General features: G+C 34.6%; 1 protein-coding gene across 4 annotated transcripts in view; it reads right to left on the minus strand.

Annotated features, from left to right (window-relative positions):
• The window catches only part of LOC110032327, a 79,818-nt gene that overhangs the window by 20,855 nt on the left and 37,603 nt on the right, over window positions 1-21,360 (minus strand). For all 4 annotated transcript variants that reach the window (XM_020735918.1, XM_020735917.1, XM_020735919.1 and 1 more), the window contains exons 8-14: window positions 13,297-13,761; window positions 6,622-6,748; window positions 6,344-6,541; window positions 5,874-5,963; window positions 3,000-3,062; window positions 524-598; window positions 336-386 (exon numbers count right to left, since the gene is read on the minus strand). In XM_020735918.1, the coding sequence (XP_020591577.1) occupies window positions 336-386; window positions 524-598; window positions 3,000-3,062; window positions 5,874-5,963; window positions 6,344-6,541; window positions 6,622-6,748; window positions 13,297-13,761 (1,069 nt within the window). The remainder of the gene's footprint in view (window positions 1-335; window positions 387-523; window positions 599-2,999; window positions 3,063-5,873; window positions 5,964-6,343; window positions 6,542-6,621; window positions 6,749-13,296; window positions 13,762-21,360) is intronic.

A 21,360-nucleotide genomic window follows, 5' to 3' on the forward strand; every position in this document is an offset into this window, starting at 1 on the left:
GGGGCGGGGCGGGGGAGTTGGGGGTGGTGACTGGGGCAGAGAGCACGTGGCTTAGAATTTTATGCCACCCAACTAGGTAATTTCTAGAAATACAACAGTAAGCATCTGTAAAAAAAATACAGGAATATGAACCAAACTACACTGTACATGCAGCGCCAGCAGACTACAGCAGTATGTCAAGATTTGAGCAAAGAAAAATTCTTGATTAGCAATTAATATCATAAAAAAACATTAATAAGAAAATCCGCAAATTTTCCTTACAGTATTTTGTGCATGAATAAAATGAATCACTTGCCAAAAGAATATCCAAAGAATCAGTAGCTAAGTAAACTTACTATGTATGGAACAGGCGCATCTAAAAAATCGACCATATCATTGGGTAAAACCTGGAAAAACCACAGTTATTAGAGAAAGATTATGCAATGGAATTTAAGTGTTTTGAAAAAAAATAATAATTATGCACTGCAGAAATTCTTTTGATGGACCAGCACAAGCAAAATCACTACAGAAACAACTTACTTACTGGCATTAGCAGACTCTGCCACTGGTAAGGACGAATTAATGGGATTATGGATAAAACTGAGGCAGATAATATTCCCTGAATATAAAAATACAGGTCTTTCAGCATTAAATAACGGAGACAGAATTTGCCTTAGCAAGCTTTAGCTTGTAAGAAATCCAAATAAACAGCAGATGGATTAATTTTTATAAAAAAGAAATTCTGGGAACGTTTTAAAATTTATTCAAGTGAAAAATGACAAGTAAATAATATCTGAAATATAATAAAAGAAAGATAGAACCTGCCTATGTATGGAAGTGCTACACCATTGATTGATGTTCTAAAAGCAAAATCTTTCATGCCTCCTCTATAGCGCCATGAACACACATCAATATAAGATTAATTTGTAAATGAAATTGATATCTATGAGATGTCCTAGAAAATATTGACAAATTTCTATTTTCCTAAAATATAAATATTAAATTTAATTTGTGAAAGTTAGTTATAGATGCTAGCAAAAATTAGGGAAATTCAAAAATTCACCCTTGGAATTTCCCCGCACTTTCCAATTATCCTAGGCATCAGATCTAGAAGTCTTAATTTTGATCACTTTGTCATCCTGTTTACACAGAATTTAACTATTCTGAGTTAAGAAAATAACATAATATGTATTTTTTTAGTCTACCTACTATGCACATTTATATACGTTTTCACCTATTGCAAATAGGTGCAACCGATACTTGAGCCCTTGACTTTCCCTAAATGTTTGGTATTGTCCATGTTTTTTGTATAGACATCTACGAATTTATCTGAAGCTTTCTAATAAATATTGTATTAGTAGATCAACAAAATCACCTGATTTTTATGTAACAACTATTTTTCATAATGTTTTATGTGATATATTACGACTAAAGACGTGGGTTATAAGCACTAGATTAATGAAAAAATGCCAGTCAAATCAAGGTCACACTGCAAGCCAGGGATATATTTGCACATCATTTACATGAAGACCCGCATATACATGTCAAGGTGTCCTATCTGTAAGACAAAAATCATTAAAACTCATTTTCTACCTACTCTTTAGTTTACCTCGCACCACAGGGAGATCTAAAAGGCATGATCTATATAGACCAATTTCAAACAAATAAAATAAATAAAAAATAAGTCTAACATGATAAAAACATTCTACTTATAGTAAACCTAAGAAAATATTAAATTAATAATATAAAATTAAAAGATATATTTATCTATTTTGAGCTAATAATGAGTTGAACACAATTGAACAAAGGCCTGTTCAAGTTCAGAAAACCAAGCTCAAAATATATGTTTGTATTCAACTAGCTTACTTAACAAACGAATCGAATGCGAGTTTTTAACAAGCTATACACGAGTTTTTTGTGGAAGATCAACTTTATTAAACTCACTAACCACAACTAAATTCATAAGCCCTAATAACTGGCGCTTCTTGAAAGAATACCAACTACAATTGGAAGAATTGTTCTTCTAGTACTTCCTATTCATTCATTTTTCATGCTCACACACTCTAAATTCCTTTTCTCAAACCAAATATCTTCCCATTACTAGTTCTACAACGCTACTGAATTCCCATGATTTTAACGACATATTCTAGTCACTGAAAGCAATAGAATTCCGCAGGTAAGTCCCATTCTAACACTAACAGCAAATGCTTCCAATGTGAACCTAATCAGTTATCCTACGAGCACAAATAATTCATGTCCATGGCAGCTTTCCACTACAAGTAATGCAAGAAGTTTTCTTAGTCTAAGAGAAACGAAAATTCTCACCATTTTGTACAACTCTTTCAGCCCCATAACATTCAAAGATGAGAGAAACCTCAACTTTCTGAATGTTCCCAAAAATTTCTTCTCAGAAAAAAAATTGCCAAGTTTTTTTTTGGATTAATCCCGCAGATATATTCTCAATACAGTAGTAGATCAAGCTTCATTTAGAGTATTTTTATCCTTCAATATTTTAAAAATTGCAAATCTAATGCAATACCTTGAGCTTTTAATTTAAGTGCCTGGATCCTTCAAAATAAAATACATTAAAAATATGGTTACTTATTTAACATAGAGAAGCAACTTGAGGTAACGCATTATGATTTTGTGTTGTGGACGAGGATTGAGTATGCCTTGACGATATCCCTCATATAAACTGACACACCTCAAAGCTCTTTAGTAATTGGTTTAATCTCTTAACAATGACACATTATTTGACATTACCAAGGGTAAGTAGATGTAAAAAACATAAATAAAATAAAGAAAAACCTTACGGTAAGTAGATTTGTAGGTTTATATAGAAAGGTTAGCGGTCCTTAAAAGGCATTTCAAATAAGACTGCAGAAGCCCGATCGAAGGAAAAAAATGCAAGCAAAAAAATAGATGCATTATCAAAGGCCGTGGAAATAGAGAGCACTAAAAAAAATCAAATAAAAGACCAACCAACGTAAAAATAGAAAACAGTGAAATTAACTGCTTACCAGAGTAGAGCATACAACCACAATTTGTTTCTCCAAAAGAGCCCCAGCAAATAAGGCTAGCACCTGAGAGAGAAACGGTAATTAAACAGAAAAATACCAAAAAAATGAAAAGGAAGAAAAAGCTCATTAATATTTAATTGCAGCTCTTTTACAGTACTATCTCCAATTGTAGTAAAACACTAGAATAGAGGAAACCTATTCCCAGTAGCTGCTCGTTAAAGCTTCTACAGAATGCTTTGCTAATGTTCATGTTTTACTATGTATAAAATACTCGACTGATGTGGGTATCGCGTGTCTACAGGACACAGAATCACGCCAGGCACGATTCCGACAGGTTTGGTCCAGCCAAATCAATGGCCGGCCGGTAGGTTCTCTGGCCTACATGGGAGTGCCACCCAATAGGGTGGGGCCACTTCTTGATAGCCTAGGTCAACATATGTTGCTATGTCGTGTTAGGCTTGGGAGTTTTTTTGTGTTTTCTATTTAGAACAGCCGTCAGCGTCCTTGTGTTCCCTTCTAAGGATATATACGAGGCTCTAGTGGACTTCTGGATGCATTTGCTTCTGAGGTGGTGATTATGCTTCGCTCCACCCTTCTCCCATCTTCCCCATGCCCCGCTACCGCAACCCAAACTGAAGACCAACCAGCTGTTTCCACAGTTCCAGCCATCGTTCCTGCGTGATGCCACTCGGACTGCATCCCATCTTGTTGTTTTCTCACTGTCCAGCCATCTTGCATCCTTGCCGTCACTCGGAACATCCACCCATTGCTGTTTTACCAAGGTTTTGAAAATAGGACCAGACATCAAACCAGAGTGAGAGGTTCAAGGTTAAAGGTTCATCAGTTCAAACGGGGTTGAAGCGGATGGCGCAATAAATATAAATGTTAATTAAATATGATATAATAACGACAAATATATAAAAATAACAAACTGATAATAGTTAAAATATGAAAAATTATTATAATTTAACATACACATTCATTTTGCAATTGTAAATTTCAAATAAAAGGTGCAATTTTATAACTTAATAAACATAACATTAACAATTATTGATTCATTAATCATATTAAAGTAGTCCCACACAAAATATATAATGTAAATAAAATAAAATAACAGTAACAATTAAAAGATCATCTTCATTTTTACAATCATCTTTCCAAGTTTGTAGCTGAAATGGGAATCAGAAGAATGCACCACCTATTCTATATCAGATTTGAAACAGCAAGCCTAGATCCGAGCCCCTAAATCTAAAAAGCCTTCAAAAAAAGAAGGTACAGCATTCAGCAAAAAAGAACAGGGCATTGTAAGTTTGTAACATTTCTTTTTGGTGCAGCAACGGGATGAAGCCGCTAATAGCTTAATCAACATCCCTTACAGTGGATGCTGAGAAATAAGAAATATAAAATGAAAAAACTGCCGTGCTAAATTAGCATCCATAAACTAGGGTTTTGCACTGCAGCAAAAAGCCAAAAAAAAAAAAAAACGGGTCCAAATAAAAATCTCTGTAGCTTCACGTTTGTCAAATAGACAGCATAATAACCATTTTTGTAATGAGATTAAAAGACAAGGCGTTCAGAATGAGTAGGATGTGGAAAGTAAACTTAGTCGCATATGATACTGATAATAAATGGATCATGCCAGATCAAAAGTAGAGAATGCACCATTACACCATTTAAGTTTGGATATATGATTAAAGAGTGTTACGTGAGATGCTAATCCTCTTCTTCACGGCGGCAACCTGTCCCCACTAAATCCATCCCTATAACACCTACGAATCCCAGAACAGTGTCATCGGCAAGACAGCAGGTAAGCATGCATTGCCCAAGCATCAAGGAGGTGATGGAAGAGTTTGCCTTTGGGGAGATGAAGGGGGTTGGTGTCTAAGGAAGCAACCCAATAACTTGACGCTATTCTTATGGCCAACCTAGGAGAAGATCACGACCTTGTTGATGAAATGTTTAACCTTGGCCTATAAGACCACTCTGCACATTTTTTTATGGTAACAAAGGTACAAATGGGGGACACACTTGTAGATGAGATTGTAGCCCTCACAGCCAAAGATGCGACTTTACTATAGTTTGTTGATGACCATCTTGGGCTATTCGGAGATGAAGGTCTAATGGTTGGTGTGAGTGCAAATTAGTCTAGAAATGATTTGTAAGGATAACGAAGCAGCAATTAGCATTTCATACAAATTAATATAATATGGAGACAAAAGAAAAGGGATATAAGAGAACAGAGAAAATTGGCAGATGAAAATATATAGGAAAGGCGGATCATAGTTTTATGCAATAAATCTCCATCCAAGTTTCATAACATAAGACAAGCCTCTTATAAAAAAAATAATGCTAATAATGCAGTATTAAAATGTGTGATCTTAAAAAAATAAATTCACTTATTAAAGATTTAAAACATGTCTAAATTAAATAGACACAGCTAAGAAAAAAAAAATCAACAAACATGCATGTCTTCCATCATTATTGCTTCTCACATTTTTTTCAAAATTGTCATGTTAATAATATTTTGAAATTAGCAAGACTACCAATTTTACCATACCCAACCGTTCAAGCTTTAATTGTGTTAGCTGTTAGATATGCAATTAAATAGTATTCCGATGCCCAAGAAAAAAAAAAACTTCTCAGGCTAAGACTTCACAACAAGAAAAAAAAAAACTTCTCAGGCTAAGACTTCACAACACTGTCCTTCATAAAATGTTAATTTGTGTTCTACCTAAAATCCTCACATTTTGAACCATTCAAAGTACTAATTACTCGTTCCGTCTTTCAAAATCAGGTAATGAGGCCCAGTTGAGAATATAAGATTTTGCTATAGCAAAGCCGTTCATTTATCCCTTCCAAAAAATACATACTTACATGTTCAAGCCTCAAGCTACCACATATGCATGCAACAGTCCACACAGACAAAGCAGTAGCTTCCTCCTCCGCCAAAAGTGCACTGTGTGCCTGCAAGTTACCAAAACCATGGACTAAAATACACAAGGTTTGGTTCCAAATGTTACATAGCTCCTAATTTGGAGAACACTACATTTTACTTTTGGGGCATTTACATATGTACCACTCAATTCAGATTTAAATATATAACACTAAACATTCATATTCACATATATAACACTCAAATCTTTGGCATCACATAGAAGCACCACTAACAGTAACCTTTTAAAAGTACAAAACACCTTTTCATGCATAGGTTTTCATGCCAATGTGTTGTAAACATAAATATCAAACTTTAGGTGCTAGATATATAAATGCATAAGAATTGTTTGATATATATGTAAATGCCCCTTTACCTTTGTGAGTCTAGCTAAGAACCATAAATTGCATACCTCTGACACTTCCAAACTAGTGCTGAAAGATCTGAGATCTATGCTAGATCCAGCAATATGAAGGAGAGTTTCTCCAGGCCTGTGAAACTTTAATGGATGCAAGTGCTCTAGAGGCTGGAAAGTGAGACTAGAACCTCTATCAGGGGATCTTAGCCGATAATATTCACAAATTATCTGTAAAGATCCATGTCCATTTGCCTGAAAATGAAGCACGATGTAATCAGGAGGCTTAGAACAAATTCTCAGATAAAACATACAAAATTTAAAAATTAAAAGACCTTGGCCCACTCAAGTATGTCCTCATGATCATTTGAGTCTCCATGGCCAGAGGAAGAAGGCTCTTCTAGTTCCACTTCGGACATCCCCGTCCTAAAGCTTCTCCCTTCACTAGGAGAACCTTGTAAACTGCTTTTAAAAGATTTTTTTAGATAAAAAAAGAGAAGTAAAGTTTTTTCATTAATCAACGTTTCAAAGACAATTAAAAAACATTTAATACTAACGTAAAGCTCTGAAACGTTGAATTTTGATAGACAAAACCAGTGTAGACAATGTAAATTTTTAAGATCCATCAAGTAATTGTGCTACCATACAAAATTATGCAGAAAAGAATGCTTACCCATAGAAAGAACAAGATTGTATTGTAGACAATAATATGCTCGATGCTAAATAACATTTAAGAACTTCAACAAATGAAATGCATGGTTCTGCAGCCTTGAGCCTTCAAACAAAGTTCCCCTAAAAATTAGTTTTTAAGAAAGTTTCATGACTTGCTATCTTTTAGAAATTTCAAAATGAAAAAAATCATCTAGACATTCTCTTATGCAGAAGCATGATTGGAAGAACCTTACATTTCTCTGGGTGAAATAGATCTGATGGAATCACTCAAAAGAGGCAGAAAGAGAGGAGGATAGGGTTAGAGTGAGAATAGCCCTGAGTGTTGTAGGGGTTGAGATGTCTTGTGTGAGTGCGCAAAAATGATAGAACGAATAGTTTGTAATACTGAGTAGCCATCCCATTATGCAGTATAAATTAAATATTGTACCTCAAAAAAGACCCAATTTTCATAAGCCAGTCAAAGGAGTCCAACCAAGCAACAAAAAAGCTAAAACAGATCGATTTTAGTCATGTTTTATAATTGTTGAATTTCTATCATTATCTTTTATATATTGTTTTGGTTCAATTATCTTTTTTTTAATATTAGATAGGATTAAATTTGAATTCAAATAATTAGTCTTATCTTCACAACTTCATTTCTATAAAAACAGATGCAGGTTTGGTAATTCTTCATTGATTGACGATCGAATGCTAATTATTTGTGAGCCAAATTTAGTGTTCTTCAAATCCAAGTTGTGTGCCTAGATCAATCCAAATTGTGCGCACAAAATTTCTCCGACTCCCCCACAGCATCAATTTTATTATTAGAAGTAAATAATTTGAATCTTCGATTTTTGTAAACCTATTGATCCAGCCAAATCCTAGATTGCAGCTATGCATGCATCGCAAAACCCCAATGACACGAGAGCGTCCTATAGAACTGTGAGATCAGGCCTCCCGCGATCTCGATTATAGTATTTCCGCAATACTACAGAACTGAATTCCACAATCGCGGTAGGATCGTACAGCGCGGATCCAACCCTTCGTAATTTTTGCTCGTTTTTTTTTTTTCCTTTGCTGATTTTTCTGTAAGACGCTCAATAGGACTCGATGGAGAAAATAATTCATGTAGTTGATCCCATTTAGTGGGATAAAGTCATTGTCATTGTTGTTGTTGTTGTTGTTGTTTTGATTTCTTTCCAATTTTCCTCTTTCTAATTATGTTATTTTCTGTGGGGGAATTATTTATATCTTGTTATTTTCTGTTTTTCTGAACTTTTTCCTGATATTATAGTATTTAGAGATGTTATATGTTTTAAGCTCTTTGGAGTGTTGTATCATTTCCTGTTGCAAGTTGTGAGTTTGTGTCTTGCTCATGAACAATCGGTGGATCTGCCTTGCCATACGCACCTCGTCGTTTTACCTATCACCCGTTGTTTTTAGCCAGACAACTGTCAAAATCACGCCAACCTGTTGTTCAACAACAGATTTCAGTTGTCAAACACCGCATAACTCTTCCAAAGCTCGCCAACTGCACATTTTCATTTCCTCATTATTCCGCAACCGATTCCCCACTAAATCTCCTCCCCAAAAACTTTTTAGAAACCATTAAAAGGTGTCATTTGGTATCCGAGCCAATCGGAATTTAGATTGGAAGAACGAGATATTATGCAGCCATGAAGAAATCCTAACCGAGGTGCTCAAGAAATTACTATGGAGGACATGAAGCAAGAAATCCTCCAATTACAATGGAGGATTGTTGGTAATGAAAGAATGTATGTTGGGAAAGTCACTCACAACAACGACCACCCAAATGAACAAGATAAAACAAACCCTTTCTATCAAGAACCTTGAAGTGACGAAGAGCCAATGTTGCGTCGGTTTGGCATTGAGTATAGCAGAGAGAGACTGATTTTAGAGAAAAAGTGGTTTTTGTCAAATTTTGACGGTTGCATGGATCCGAACAAGTTTATGAAATGACTTCAGACAGTGGAATGGGTCTTTGAATATGGACATTCCACCTAATAGAAGGGTAAGGCTATCTCTCATTAAGTTAAAGAAGATTGTATTTCTATGGTGGAAAAATTTAGAACACATGCCTATGTCAGCGAAAGAGGAAAAAAAATCACTCTAGTCCAAGATGTAAAAGGAGATACAACGCAAGTACTTGCAGTGCATTACAAACAAAACGTGTTCTTGAGGCTTCATCACTTAAGCAAAAATATATGTCAATTGAAGAGTACACATTGAGTTCGAACAACTTACCCGGGGTAAATACAATGGCACAATATACAGGGGAAATGAGATCGTCTGTTGGCAATATAATACGATTGCAGCCTTATTGGATCTTACAGAATGTACAAACCTCGGTTTTGAAGATGAAGAGATAACACCACAAATATCAGGTCCAGGCAACCTTCCAAACTGGATTCCACCTTCAGATTAAGTAGCAAGAGTACACCGACCAGAATACCTAAATCTACCCTTGTGAAAAGAAGCCAGCATAGGCAAAAAAAAAAAAAGGTTTGACCAGACCAACACGCACAAGACATTTCCAATTAGTAAATGTTTCAAATGTCAAGAATTTGAGACATTGCATCCAACTATCCGAATAGGAGAGTGATTTCTTTTACTAAGCATGGTGCATTAGAGGATGCAGAGAGTGAAAACCCATAAGAGACTCAAGAGAAGTATCAACTACTCATAGTTGATGGTGTGATGCTTGTGGTTCAACAAGTTCTCCAGGCAAAGCCTAAGATAAACCAACAATTGCTCAGGCATAACATCTTACGTACTTGTTATACTGTATAGGAGGTGCACAATCTCATTATAAATGGATGCAGTTGTGAAAATAAGGTATCTACCCAGATGTTAGATAAATTAAGCCTCATTATACAAAGAATTTTTGGCCATACTTTCTGAATTTGTTTAAGGGGAATGAGATGTGTGGTGAAAAGAGATGTCCAGTGGAATTTTCAATTGGAGACAGGCTGCTAGATCAAGTTTGGTGTAATGTCATTCCTATGGATGCATGTCATATTTTGTTAGGTCAATCGTGACATGACGATAGAGGTACACTTCATGTTGGTCAAAAAAATACCTAAACCTTTAATAAGGACGAGATATGTATTGTACTTCTGATATATAAGGAATTCGCATTATGAGTGCTCAGATAGAGATAAGAATCATTGTGTATCATGTTGCATTCTTACAGGCTATGAGAGGGGCGCCAATGAGACTAATCTTTGAGATGTTGGAGAGCAGTGAGACAGAAGAACCAACACCTACGATAGTGTGACCGTTATTAGAGGAGTTTCAAGATGTTTTGATTGATAACCTACTGGCTAGATTGCCTCTATTAGAGAGGTCCATCCTGTCATCACTTCAAGCAAAAATGAAAAATGAGTAATCTTTTAGAGAATCTATGAAAAGAATTAAGTAATAAATTTCAGTTCAGTTCAATAGTGTTCTCCCAGACTGAAAAACATATGTGAGTGACGAACCTTAGCTTTGGAGATCTCTTTATGTATTTTGTGGAAAAGAACATCCGAAAATGAGATCAAAGTCCTTGCGGAAAAGAAGAAGCCTTTCCTAGTTGGGGAGATTTACATGGGAGTGACTTGTAGAGCAGCAGGATCATGTCTCCAATGATCCCGATCACAGTATTTCCATGTTACCGCGGAATCAAAGGATTCAACGATCGTAGGAGGGTCAAACTGAGTGGTTCCGACTCGTTATAATTTTTGCACGATTTTTTTTCCTTTTTTGATTTCTTTCCTATTGTTCTATTTTTAATTACATTATTTTTTGTGGGAAAACTATTTATATCTTGCTATTTCTTTTTTCTGAACTTTTAGCTATATCTAAACCACAATAGAAAAATAAAATATTCTTACTGAAAGCAAATGGGCGGTTACAACTAACACGTTTGAAAGAAAAAATACAACACACGACACCCGAAATCTTGAAATAGCAACAAACACGACACAAATATTTTAACTAGGGTGAATCTCGGGGTGGTGGTGGTGATCGTTGAGGGTTTGGCCTTTCGACAAGGTGGCAAAAAGCGAATGAAGGCTGGAAGGCACAACAGCAGTAAAGGACATGGACGGACACAAATATTTTAACTAGGGTGAATCTCGGGGTGGTGGTGGTGATTGTCAGGGTTTGGCCTTCCAACAAGGTGGCAAAGATGAGTGAAGGCAGGAAGGCACAGCAGCAGTAAAGGATGTGGACGGTGACAGCGAAGAGAAGAATGATGGGACGTTCTGATCGAGCAGAAGGGTCGAACAACGAAGCACTGTGATATAGTGAGTACAAGAGACAATGCAACAACCCTAGCTCCCTTGTATATGAGGAAATGGCTTTGTGCGTCGAAGATGGCGTCAGACAAATCCTATGTATTCGTTGTTGTCATCGGTGATGAGGAAGCTTCGCTGGATGGAACTGTCACTTACAGAAGCAAAAATGACAACCCTGTGAAAACTTCTTCTGGTGGAGATTAATTCGGAATACATTTTTTGTCAATACTTGGATGGCTAGCAGGGGAACTAGAGATGATCGAAATTGCCCTTAGGGTTGTAGTGAACCCGAGGATAGATCACATATTTGCTCCAAATGTAAAATAGTGTTGGCATTTTTTACTGCTCTATGAGGGGTTTTAATATTCAGATGCAACACTAATGGGAGGATATTATCCGGCCACTTGCTTTTGCTGATGAAGCACATTTTGCTCTCAATCGTATCTACTACAAAACTATTTACCAGTGTTACAAGTCCAGGAACAATAAAAAGCATGGTAAGCTTTTTGGCACACACAGCATCATTGTGACCACTGTTTTGGAGGCCTTCTCTCACTCTTATCTAAATCCTATTTGAGAGCAAGAGGACATTGTCTAGCCACATGGGCTGTCCACCCCCCCCCCCCCCCCCCCCCCCCCCCCCCCCCCCAGTTGGCTAAAGGTAAATGTGTATGGAGCTCTTCCCTCTTCCTATGCGGATGGTCTTGGCATGGTTGTTCGGGGCGAGGTGGGTAATTGCCTCGTGCCCACGTACAAAAAATGGAAACACTGGGACAACACAAGAGTGAGTGGAGCTGGAGGCGATCCTTGCCATCAAGAATTAGATTCAGCCTTGGAAGTTTGAAGCCCGCGGGATTATCATTGAAGGGGATAACAGAAATGTCATTGGCTTTCTCCAAAGTACCATGGATCAAAGAATATGGAGTCAACAACATCGACATAGCCCGAACATTGCTTTCTTATCTACTTTCAGACAGGTGATTTTCCAGTTTACTCCCCGTTTTTGTAACAAGGCAGTCAATTTTTGTGCTCAGATAGCCTTGAATGATTGATTTTTACGTTTTAATGTGAATAGTTCACATCACCTTTTATTATAGAAAATGATAGGTTGCATACTTGTAATACCCAAGGAGTATAGTTTTGATATGTGTTCCTTTTGATTAATGCAAAATGCACACCCTTCACAGTTGGAACCGTCATTGGAAAAGCAAAGGATGCTTCGATACTTCTTCAACCTCGAAGCTTTCAGAGGACTAAAAAGACGAAGCCCCCAAACACGAACAAAAGATTTCCCAGCTTTGATACCATATAGAATTTCGGAACAAAATTTTATTTTTCATTCCTTGCATTACACCTTACTACATATATATAAAAATGTAGTCAGGATGCCCATCCACAAAATGGGAAACAAGCAACCTTTTAAATTAGGAATCCCATCAAAGTAGGAAAAGTAGAGAATCAAGAAATATCTAATAAACAGAAACACAATTAGTGTGATATAATCTGAGGGAAGGAAATAAATTCCTTTATAATCAAGCATGTGAATTGACACTATCAAACATTTCCCTCACCATCTCTCCATCACTCCATCCCAGTATAAAGTAGGAGAGATCAAAGAGAACAGAAGTAAGATTTTTGAAAAAGTGAGGGATTACTCGTTTTACCTAGGCTAGCCAGAAACTTGTTAGAAAGTACTCAATGTAACGTCTTCATTCATGGCAGAAAGTGTATGTCCAGTCAAAAATAGTAACCATGGTGTAAGATGATATAAGTTCATCTACTTGCAAGCAATTTATCCAATATTGAAAACACCTTGAACATGGATAGTGAAAATAATTAAGTGCATGGTCACATGAAAGATCAACCATGATAAGAAAAAGTATTTATGTACTAAGCCCATAAAGATTGACAGTCTACAAAATTGAGGAGCCAGCTTATCGCCAAAAGAACAAAAAAATATCTTTTTATTTTGTTTATGAACACACAACAAAACAGGACTGTTTCACAAACTTTATATGTCAAGAAATTGTCTTCATTACTCATGGTGGAAAATAATACCTTGAAGAGGATTCTGAACTTTCATAATGGTTGTACCGTAAAAGGGGTAGAACTGCCTCAGGAAGATGCTTCTCTGACTGTTTTTTCTGTACTTCATAGTCAACTGAACAATCATGCCCATTTTGGACAGCATAATCCTGCGCATCTTCAGCTGTATGACTTTCAGGTTCTACAACCACTTGAGTTGTTTCATTGATGATTAAGGCTCCATTAGTCTCTTGGCGCACTTCAGGCATCATATTATCAATAGAATTCACTTCATCTGCTGTCTTCTGAGGGGATGCAATTTCAGAAGTCGGTGTAGAACATTCAATGTTACCATCCTCATCACTATCAGACAAAATTACTGCCTCCCTACCATTAGAATGGCCATGGTTTTCTTTGTCATCATAGCATTCAGGAGATTCCAGACACAGCATGTGAATTCCTTTCTTCAGCTGTTGTAACCTTTCTTCAGCGAATATGCTACGCAAGGAAAAAAGGCACAAGTCATCATTCTGAAGAAGGAGAAGAAATAAAATATAAAATGTTACCCAAATATACAAGATCATCATCGCCAACCTCATGGTATAATCTAGAATAATTTCTCTTTTGTAAAATAAGTATGATTAATAAACAGTATTGATGAATTAAATTTGACCATAAGAATTTCCGTTGAAGAAATTGCGTTGCATTTATAAAATTATCTGTTATAGAAAAAGTATAGTTTTTAAAACCTGTTATGGTTATTATAAATTTTTTCTTTTCCGAAAAAGTTAAAAGAACTTTCTTGCAGCAAATATGGTAGTGAAAAGCTTCTCACCAAAAAATTTCCAAATTGCAGCAAGAAAGGTACAACCAAATAAAGCTTGGTCAATGATGTTTAAAATAAAGCTATGACAGAGTGTTTATAAACACAGCCAAAGTTGTTCATGATATAATCGATATTTCTCATGAGCTTGACAATATTTGCTACGGTTTGTGCACAAGTTTCTTATGATGCAATAACATTTTGTGACATGCAACTTCTACTTGCATTTCCTCTAGTTTGGATGGATAAAAGGGAAAATCAAACCCTTTAATGCATATCGTCATTGACGTAAACTAGGAATACATTAGAAGACAATAAAATGCTAGTTGATATGTTGTGTGGTGGCGCACACATTATCACGCAAGTAATAAACATTGATCAAATAGTATACAGATAATGAGTCTATGCTATTGATTTCACAATAACATGTTACCTCTCAAATAAGTTTAATTACAACTTTACTAATTTTAAGTGTAATCCAAAATGTTTCAAGTTTTCGAAGTTTTTAAAATATCTAAATCAAAATTTCAAAGTTAAAAACTAAAATTTAGGGAAAAAGATTTTCTAATCAGTTTGAAAGTCTCCTTTGAATTAGTTTAATAAAACATAAGTTCATCCAAGTGATTCATCTACTGTAGTTATCAATCGGTGATAATACTTCTTATTCTTTTCCGAGATATAACAAGTGTTAGAATTCATCTTATAGTTATGCTTCCCTAATAAGAATCTTAGGATTCTTTATTTCCTTTTGTGATTCCAATCTCCTAATGGAAATATTCCTATTCCACCAAAAGATTGTATTTTAACCTAATTGTTCTTCTAATCTTCTTCTGATAGTCCTAAATCACAATTGATTTAACATTTCAAGTGGCAAGCAAAAAGTAAACTAAGCATTGAAGGTTAAAATAACAACTTAAAATCATTCATGAGTTCCACGAATCGAGCATAAGTTTTTATAGATTTTAAAGAATACTAATCCAGAGCAAGAAATTTTAAATGTTATGTATGACTTGAAACCAAAAAATGAACTGCATTAAAGAAATCAAATTCACTACTGTTGATTTAGCATCATTTTTTGTGTTGAATTCATGTCTACTTCCATCTAAATTGATTAGGGCAGGACTTTGCATCAAGATGCGTCGGTGCAAACCCTTCGCGTCGAAATATTTTGACGGAATATAATTACTTAATAGCATTTAACGTTCAGACAATAAATTCGACCCTAACTAATTTGTGTTAGAAAAAGCTGACACAAAAGCCGACGCACAGACTCTAAAACTATATTCTTGCGCCAGCGAGCCTCAATCGTGCTTCCACTATTCAATTACTTTAGGGCTCCGACAATGATTCTTTTCCACCAAGTATTTGATGACTTTAGGAGGTCGCAGCTCTAGCGAGTATTTCTCCTCTCCGAACTTAGATAAAGTTCTTTTTCCGTTTAGGGGCTTCCCCTTTCTTATTTTTTCTGGAATTTATATTAGATGTGTATGTAAAAATTGAAGTTTAGGTAGATATGCAATATATATGAATTGAGTAGAATGTATGTAAGAAGTGGAAGTTTAGACCATAGATATATAATACATAAGAATTGAATGAAATGCATGATTAAAAAAAAATGTAATTTTAGGTTTTAGATATGAAAAACATAAGATAAATGGAATTCATGTAAAAATTGGAGTTTAGGTCTTAGATTTGTAATACAAAAGAATATAGTGGAATGTATGTAAAAATTGAAATTTGGGTGTTTGATATATAATACATAAGAATTGTGTGGTTTGTATACAAAAATTGAAGAGTGGGCATTAGAAATGTAATACATAAGAATTCAACGGAATTTATGTAAAAATTGAATTTATTTGTTAGATATGTAAATACATATGAATTGAGTGGAATGTAAGTAAAAATTGAAGTTTAGGACTTAGATATGAAATACATAAGATTTGAGTGGAATGTATGTAAAAATTCAAGTATAGGTGTTAGATATGTAATACATAAGAATTAAGTGGAATGTATATAAAATTTGAAGTTGAAAAGTTACATATGTAATAAATAAGAATTGAGTGGAATGCAGGTAAAAATTGAAGTTTAGGTCGATATACACAAATACGAGCATGCGGAAAGTTTTACTAATTTTCCAACTGAATCAAGCTCACCTGTCGAAGTGGCTGAATCGAGCCCACCTTCAGAAGGGGTTGAATCAAGCCCAGTTATCATAGTGGTTGATTGAGCTAGGCTGCCAATTCAATCATTCTCATATTCCTCAAAAGGGTAGCCTAGCCCACCTATGTAAGGGTAGCTATCAGAGATAACCATCTAGACTGATACGAAGTCATCATGACCAATAAGAACATTCGTCAATCCCTTTTTAAGATGGCACCCGATAACTATGACTCAATCCTTTCACTCAGGAACCAGGGATGACCACTGTACCAACAATACTTGACATCAGTTGGCAATACCTAACATTCACATCACAGTCTTTCTATCAAAATATCAGAGAAAAGCAACATGCAATACAAGATGTACAACTTTGACTATTTTATTGATTTTCTCCCTTATGTATAAAAGGGGAGGGAAAGGATACAGAAGGACCGTTTTTTTTCTCTGGATCTTCTCTTTTCTCTCCCCACACTGGAGATTGCTTTCCATCTCCATTTCCTCTTGTTCTCTCTAAAATCCTATAACTCAGGGAACCTCTAGGGATCCGCCTCCCTCCAACTTGCCTGTGAATGAAATTTAATGCATTTTCTAAGGTTTCCTTAAAAGACTCCAATCTATCTCTCCCCTTATCATTATCTTTATGATACAAAGTTTTTTACTAGGTTGTATGTGCTAACGAACAATATGAGACTGTCTCATAACCATTCAACATGGTCTTAGATATGTAATACATAAGATTTGAGTGAAATGTATATAAAAACTGAAGTTTATGTGTTGATATGTCATACATAAGAATCGTGTGGTTTGTATGTGAAAATTGAAGTTGAGGTGTTAGATAAGTAATATGAAAGAATTGAGTAGAATGTATGTAAAAATTTATGTTTGGGTGTTATATATGTAATATACAAGAATTGTGTGGAATGTATATAAAAATTGAAGTTTAGTTGTTAGATATGTCATACATAAGAAATGTGTGATTTATATGTAAAAATTGAAATTTACAAGTTAGATATGTGATATATAAGAATTGAGTGGAATTTATTAAAAATTGAGGTTCGATATTATAAATGTAACACATATGAATTGAGTGGAATGTATTTAAAAATTGAAGTTTGGGTGTTAGAAACGTAATGCATAGGAATTGAGCGGACTGTATCTAAAAATTTAAGTTTAGATTTTGATGTTAAAAATGTAATACAAAAGAATTGAGTGAAATGTATGTAAAAAATTGAAATTTTAGAAGTTACATATGTAATACATAAAAATCGAGTGGAATGTATGTAAAATTTAAAGTTTAGGTATTACATATGTAAAAAATAAAAATTGAGTGGAATGTATGTAAAAATTGAAACGTTCGTAATACATATAAATTCAATGGAATGGATGTAAAAATTGAAGTTTAGTTTGATATGTAATACCTTAGAATTTAGTGGAATGTATGTAAAAATTGAAGCATAGGGCTTAGATATGTAATACATAAGAATTGAGTGGAATGTACGTAAAAATTGAAGTATAGATCTTAGATATGTAATACATAAGAATTGAGGGGAATATATGTAAAAATTGAAATTTAGGTGTTATATTTGTAATACATAAAAATTCAATGAAATGTATTTAAAAATTGAACTTTAGGTCTCAGATATGTAATACATAAGCATTGAGTGGAATGTGTAATAATCACTTTTGTGAAATTAGGTAAAATTTTTTTACGACTCAAATTGTACCTCAAATTTTGCATCCCTCGGATTTTAACTAAATCATTTTTTTAAAATTCTATGCGTCAAATCGATCAATTCGATATAAAACGTCATATATAAATTTTCAAATAAAATAAAAAATATAAAATTTGAGGTATTAGGTTTAATAACCTAATTATTTCTTATTCTTCCACAACCTCACAGTTCACAACCTACATTCTCGTGATATTTACCATTGTATGCGTCAAGGTGGGGGGAGGGGAGGGTGCTCGCCTGTCTTCGAATTACTCTCCCATCTGTCTCGGTCCCGTTCCACAAAGGTTCACTGTTGGCTACTGTAGCGCAGGTCACGAGCAGGCATAAACACGCGACCACAGGCAGTCGTAGGCGACTGTCTGAGGTTCCAAGGAGAAAACGAAAGATGTGAAACTCACTTTAGAGATATTCTAGACATCAATTTTCTTTCAAACACTTCCAATTTGAGATTCTTCATTTTTATCGTCATAGCGGACACTACGTTGTGTCAAAAGTGACAAATTTGATTTGTGAACCTCCATAAGGGCCTTTTGTGAGATATCGCAAAGATAGAAGAATAATCAAGGTGATAAGAAAAAGACGGAAAAAGATTTGGTAGCTTCGGAGAAGGGTTTGATTATGTCACGAAGCACGTTTGAGGTACGTTTTAGCAAATCCATAATGTATTCGGTTAAACCATTTTATGAACCAAGATATCCTGAAAGCCTAAAGATATTTTAAGGTTATCACAACGCTCAGCTAATTAATGAATAATGAGAAACTAGCGCGGCAACTGAGGTGAGTAATTATATTTTTAAATTTCAGCAATCTTCTTTATTTCAAAATGAATGTTTAACTCCATGTATGCTCTAGTTTAATTAGATTCTTCATATTATTAGACCAAAAAAACATGTATGATAAGCAAGACAGAAAAAGATGTTTATTATACGAAAGATATGCATGAGATAAGAGATACAAATGATATGAAAGATCTGTAAGATATAATAGATATGCATGAGATGAGAGATATAAATAATATAAGAGATATGTATGATAATTAGTTGCACAGTAGAGTATGCATGTTAGTAAATGAATGAAGATGTCTCAAAAGAATGTCTTATGAAAAATAACATAGCTTATATATGATGTTTAACACTGCCACACTAGTAGCCTTGTTGGACCTAGTAGTCTTTATGATGTTTCTTAATCTGTTTAACAATTTCTTTTCCTACCTATTTATGAATTTCTCTAACACTAGTTTCTACATCAGTATTATGCTCCATATTGAAATGTATAAACACTGCCACCACTAGTGTCTCAAAAGGCTTCAACCTAAGGACTGATTACTGAATGTAAAATTTCACTGTAAAGTGACACCATAAATTCAGGTAAATTAATTCTAAGCGAAGAAGAATAATTTGTTTAACAAGAATTGCTTAAATCTTAAAGTTTAATATTATGTTTTACAAGTTATTAAGCTCAACAAAAAAATTACCACAACCTCCAGCTAGTTATCTAAGATTAAGATTTTAGTGTCGCAACCAGGGTAGACAATTACATTTTTAAATTTCAGTAATCTTCTTTATTTCAAAATGTATATTTGACTTCATATATGCTCTAGTTTAGTTAGATTTTTCATACCATTTTAAACAAGATAGATATGCATGAAAGATATGTATGAGATGCACAATATGTATGATATACATGATCTGCAAGATAGACATGATAAAATAGATACACATTATAAGCACGATAGAAAATAATATGAATGATATAAGGCATATGCATGATAAGAGAGTTGTATGCTAAATAGTTGCGTAACAAAGTAAATATGCGTGTTAATAGACGCATAAAAAAATCTCAGAATAATGTATATAATAAAAATGAAATAACTTATATATGAATACTTGTATGTGCATGTTCAGAGAAGAATTTCACCCCATAATGGTACAGACATGATACGCCAGTATACCACGAGCATAAAGTTTTTCTACCACCTCAAACAATTGCAATGGTTAAATTATTAACCGTTGTGCCAACGGGATAATATCGGTCAGAGGAGAGTAGACTAGAGCATACCTCTCCAGACAATTATAATGTTTACATTACTACCACTGTGCCGACAGGAAAATATCTGTCAGGGTAGATAAGGGTCTTTCAGACCTAGATAATTGCAATGTGTAGATCACTAACAGATATGTCGACTGGGCAATATCGGCAATAGCATGTTAGGTTTGTTGAAGGTGATCATCACAGAGATAGAAATGTATGTAAAGAGTATAAAGTAAAACTAAAAGTTAAGATAAATGCATATAGACGATTAGTGTATGTTCATTAAAAAAAATATCATTGATAAATGATTTAACATATATAAAAGTTCTTATAATAATATGAAAGTTTAGCATATTAAAGGATTTCTTATAGAATATGAAATACCAGCATAATATAAGTGTTTTTATAATATTGTATGCATATTAAATTCTTTTGATTAGATTACTATGGTTTAGAAGTGTGATTACTTCTTGTTTTTATTTAGATAACTCATTATGTTGCTTTAATATCATATTTAGGTTTTAAACATTTGAAAAAGAAGAATAGAAGAAGAGTAAATATATACAAGAAGCGAGAACAATAACAAAAAAGCACTAATTATTACTTAGTAATTTTAATTGTTATTTTTTAGTGGCTCTTTCACGTATTATTTTAATATTAAACTGCTTGTGATAGAAATAGATAACAAAGAATTAATTCTACCGTCCAACAGTCCATTCTCATCTTGGTTAACTCCAAGCCATAGGTCAGATCGTGACATCAAATCCTTCACTCCACAAGAATTTAAACCATGTATTCCCACTCACATAGGAAAGTTCCCACAAATTTGTAAATACTAAGGTATGACATTTTTCTAAGATGCTTCCTTCTCGATACTAAAAGATTTAAGTGATGACCAACAAAATAAAGGTTTAAAGTAATTTTCTTGATATTTTAGTTCTAGAATAATCACTTGTAGGGAACCTATTTGATACCGGAGTTAACCCAAATCACATCAGGAAAAATAAATAATATTACTAAAAGCAAATAAGTGGTTACAACAAAACAAACTTGAAAAGAAAAATACAATAGCACGGCGCTAAGAAATCTGAAATAACAACAGACATGACACAAACATTGACACTGGGGTTGGATCGGGGGCGGTGGTGGTGGTCAGCAAAGGCTTGGAAGGTGGCAGAGTGGTGGACAAGGCGGTTAGCAAGCAGAAAACTTTATGACACCGGTTTCCAATGGTTCGGGTTGAAAGAAAGCCACAAAGATTGTTGTGGGAGGGTTGTCCAGGAAAACGATAGCAACAATCCAGCCGACCCGGAGCAACAACAACAATAGTGTGGGTGATTTGGAATGCCG

Source organism: Phalaenopsis equestris, unplaced genomic scaffold, assembly GCF_001263595.1.
Source record: "Phalaenopsis equestris unplaced genomic scaffold, ASM126359v1 Scaffold000921, whole genome shotgun sequence".
Classification (NCBI taxonomy): domain Eukaryota; kingdom Viridiplantae; phylum Streptophyta; class Magnoliopsida; order Asparagales; family Orchidaceae; genus Phalaenopsis; species Phalaenopsis equestris.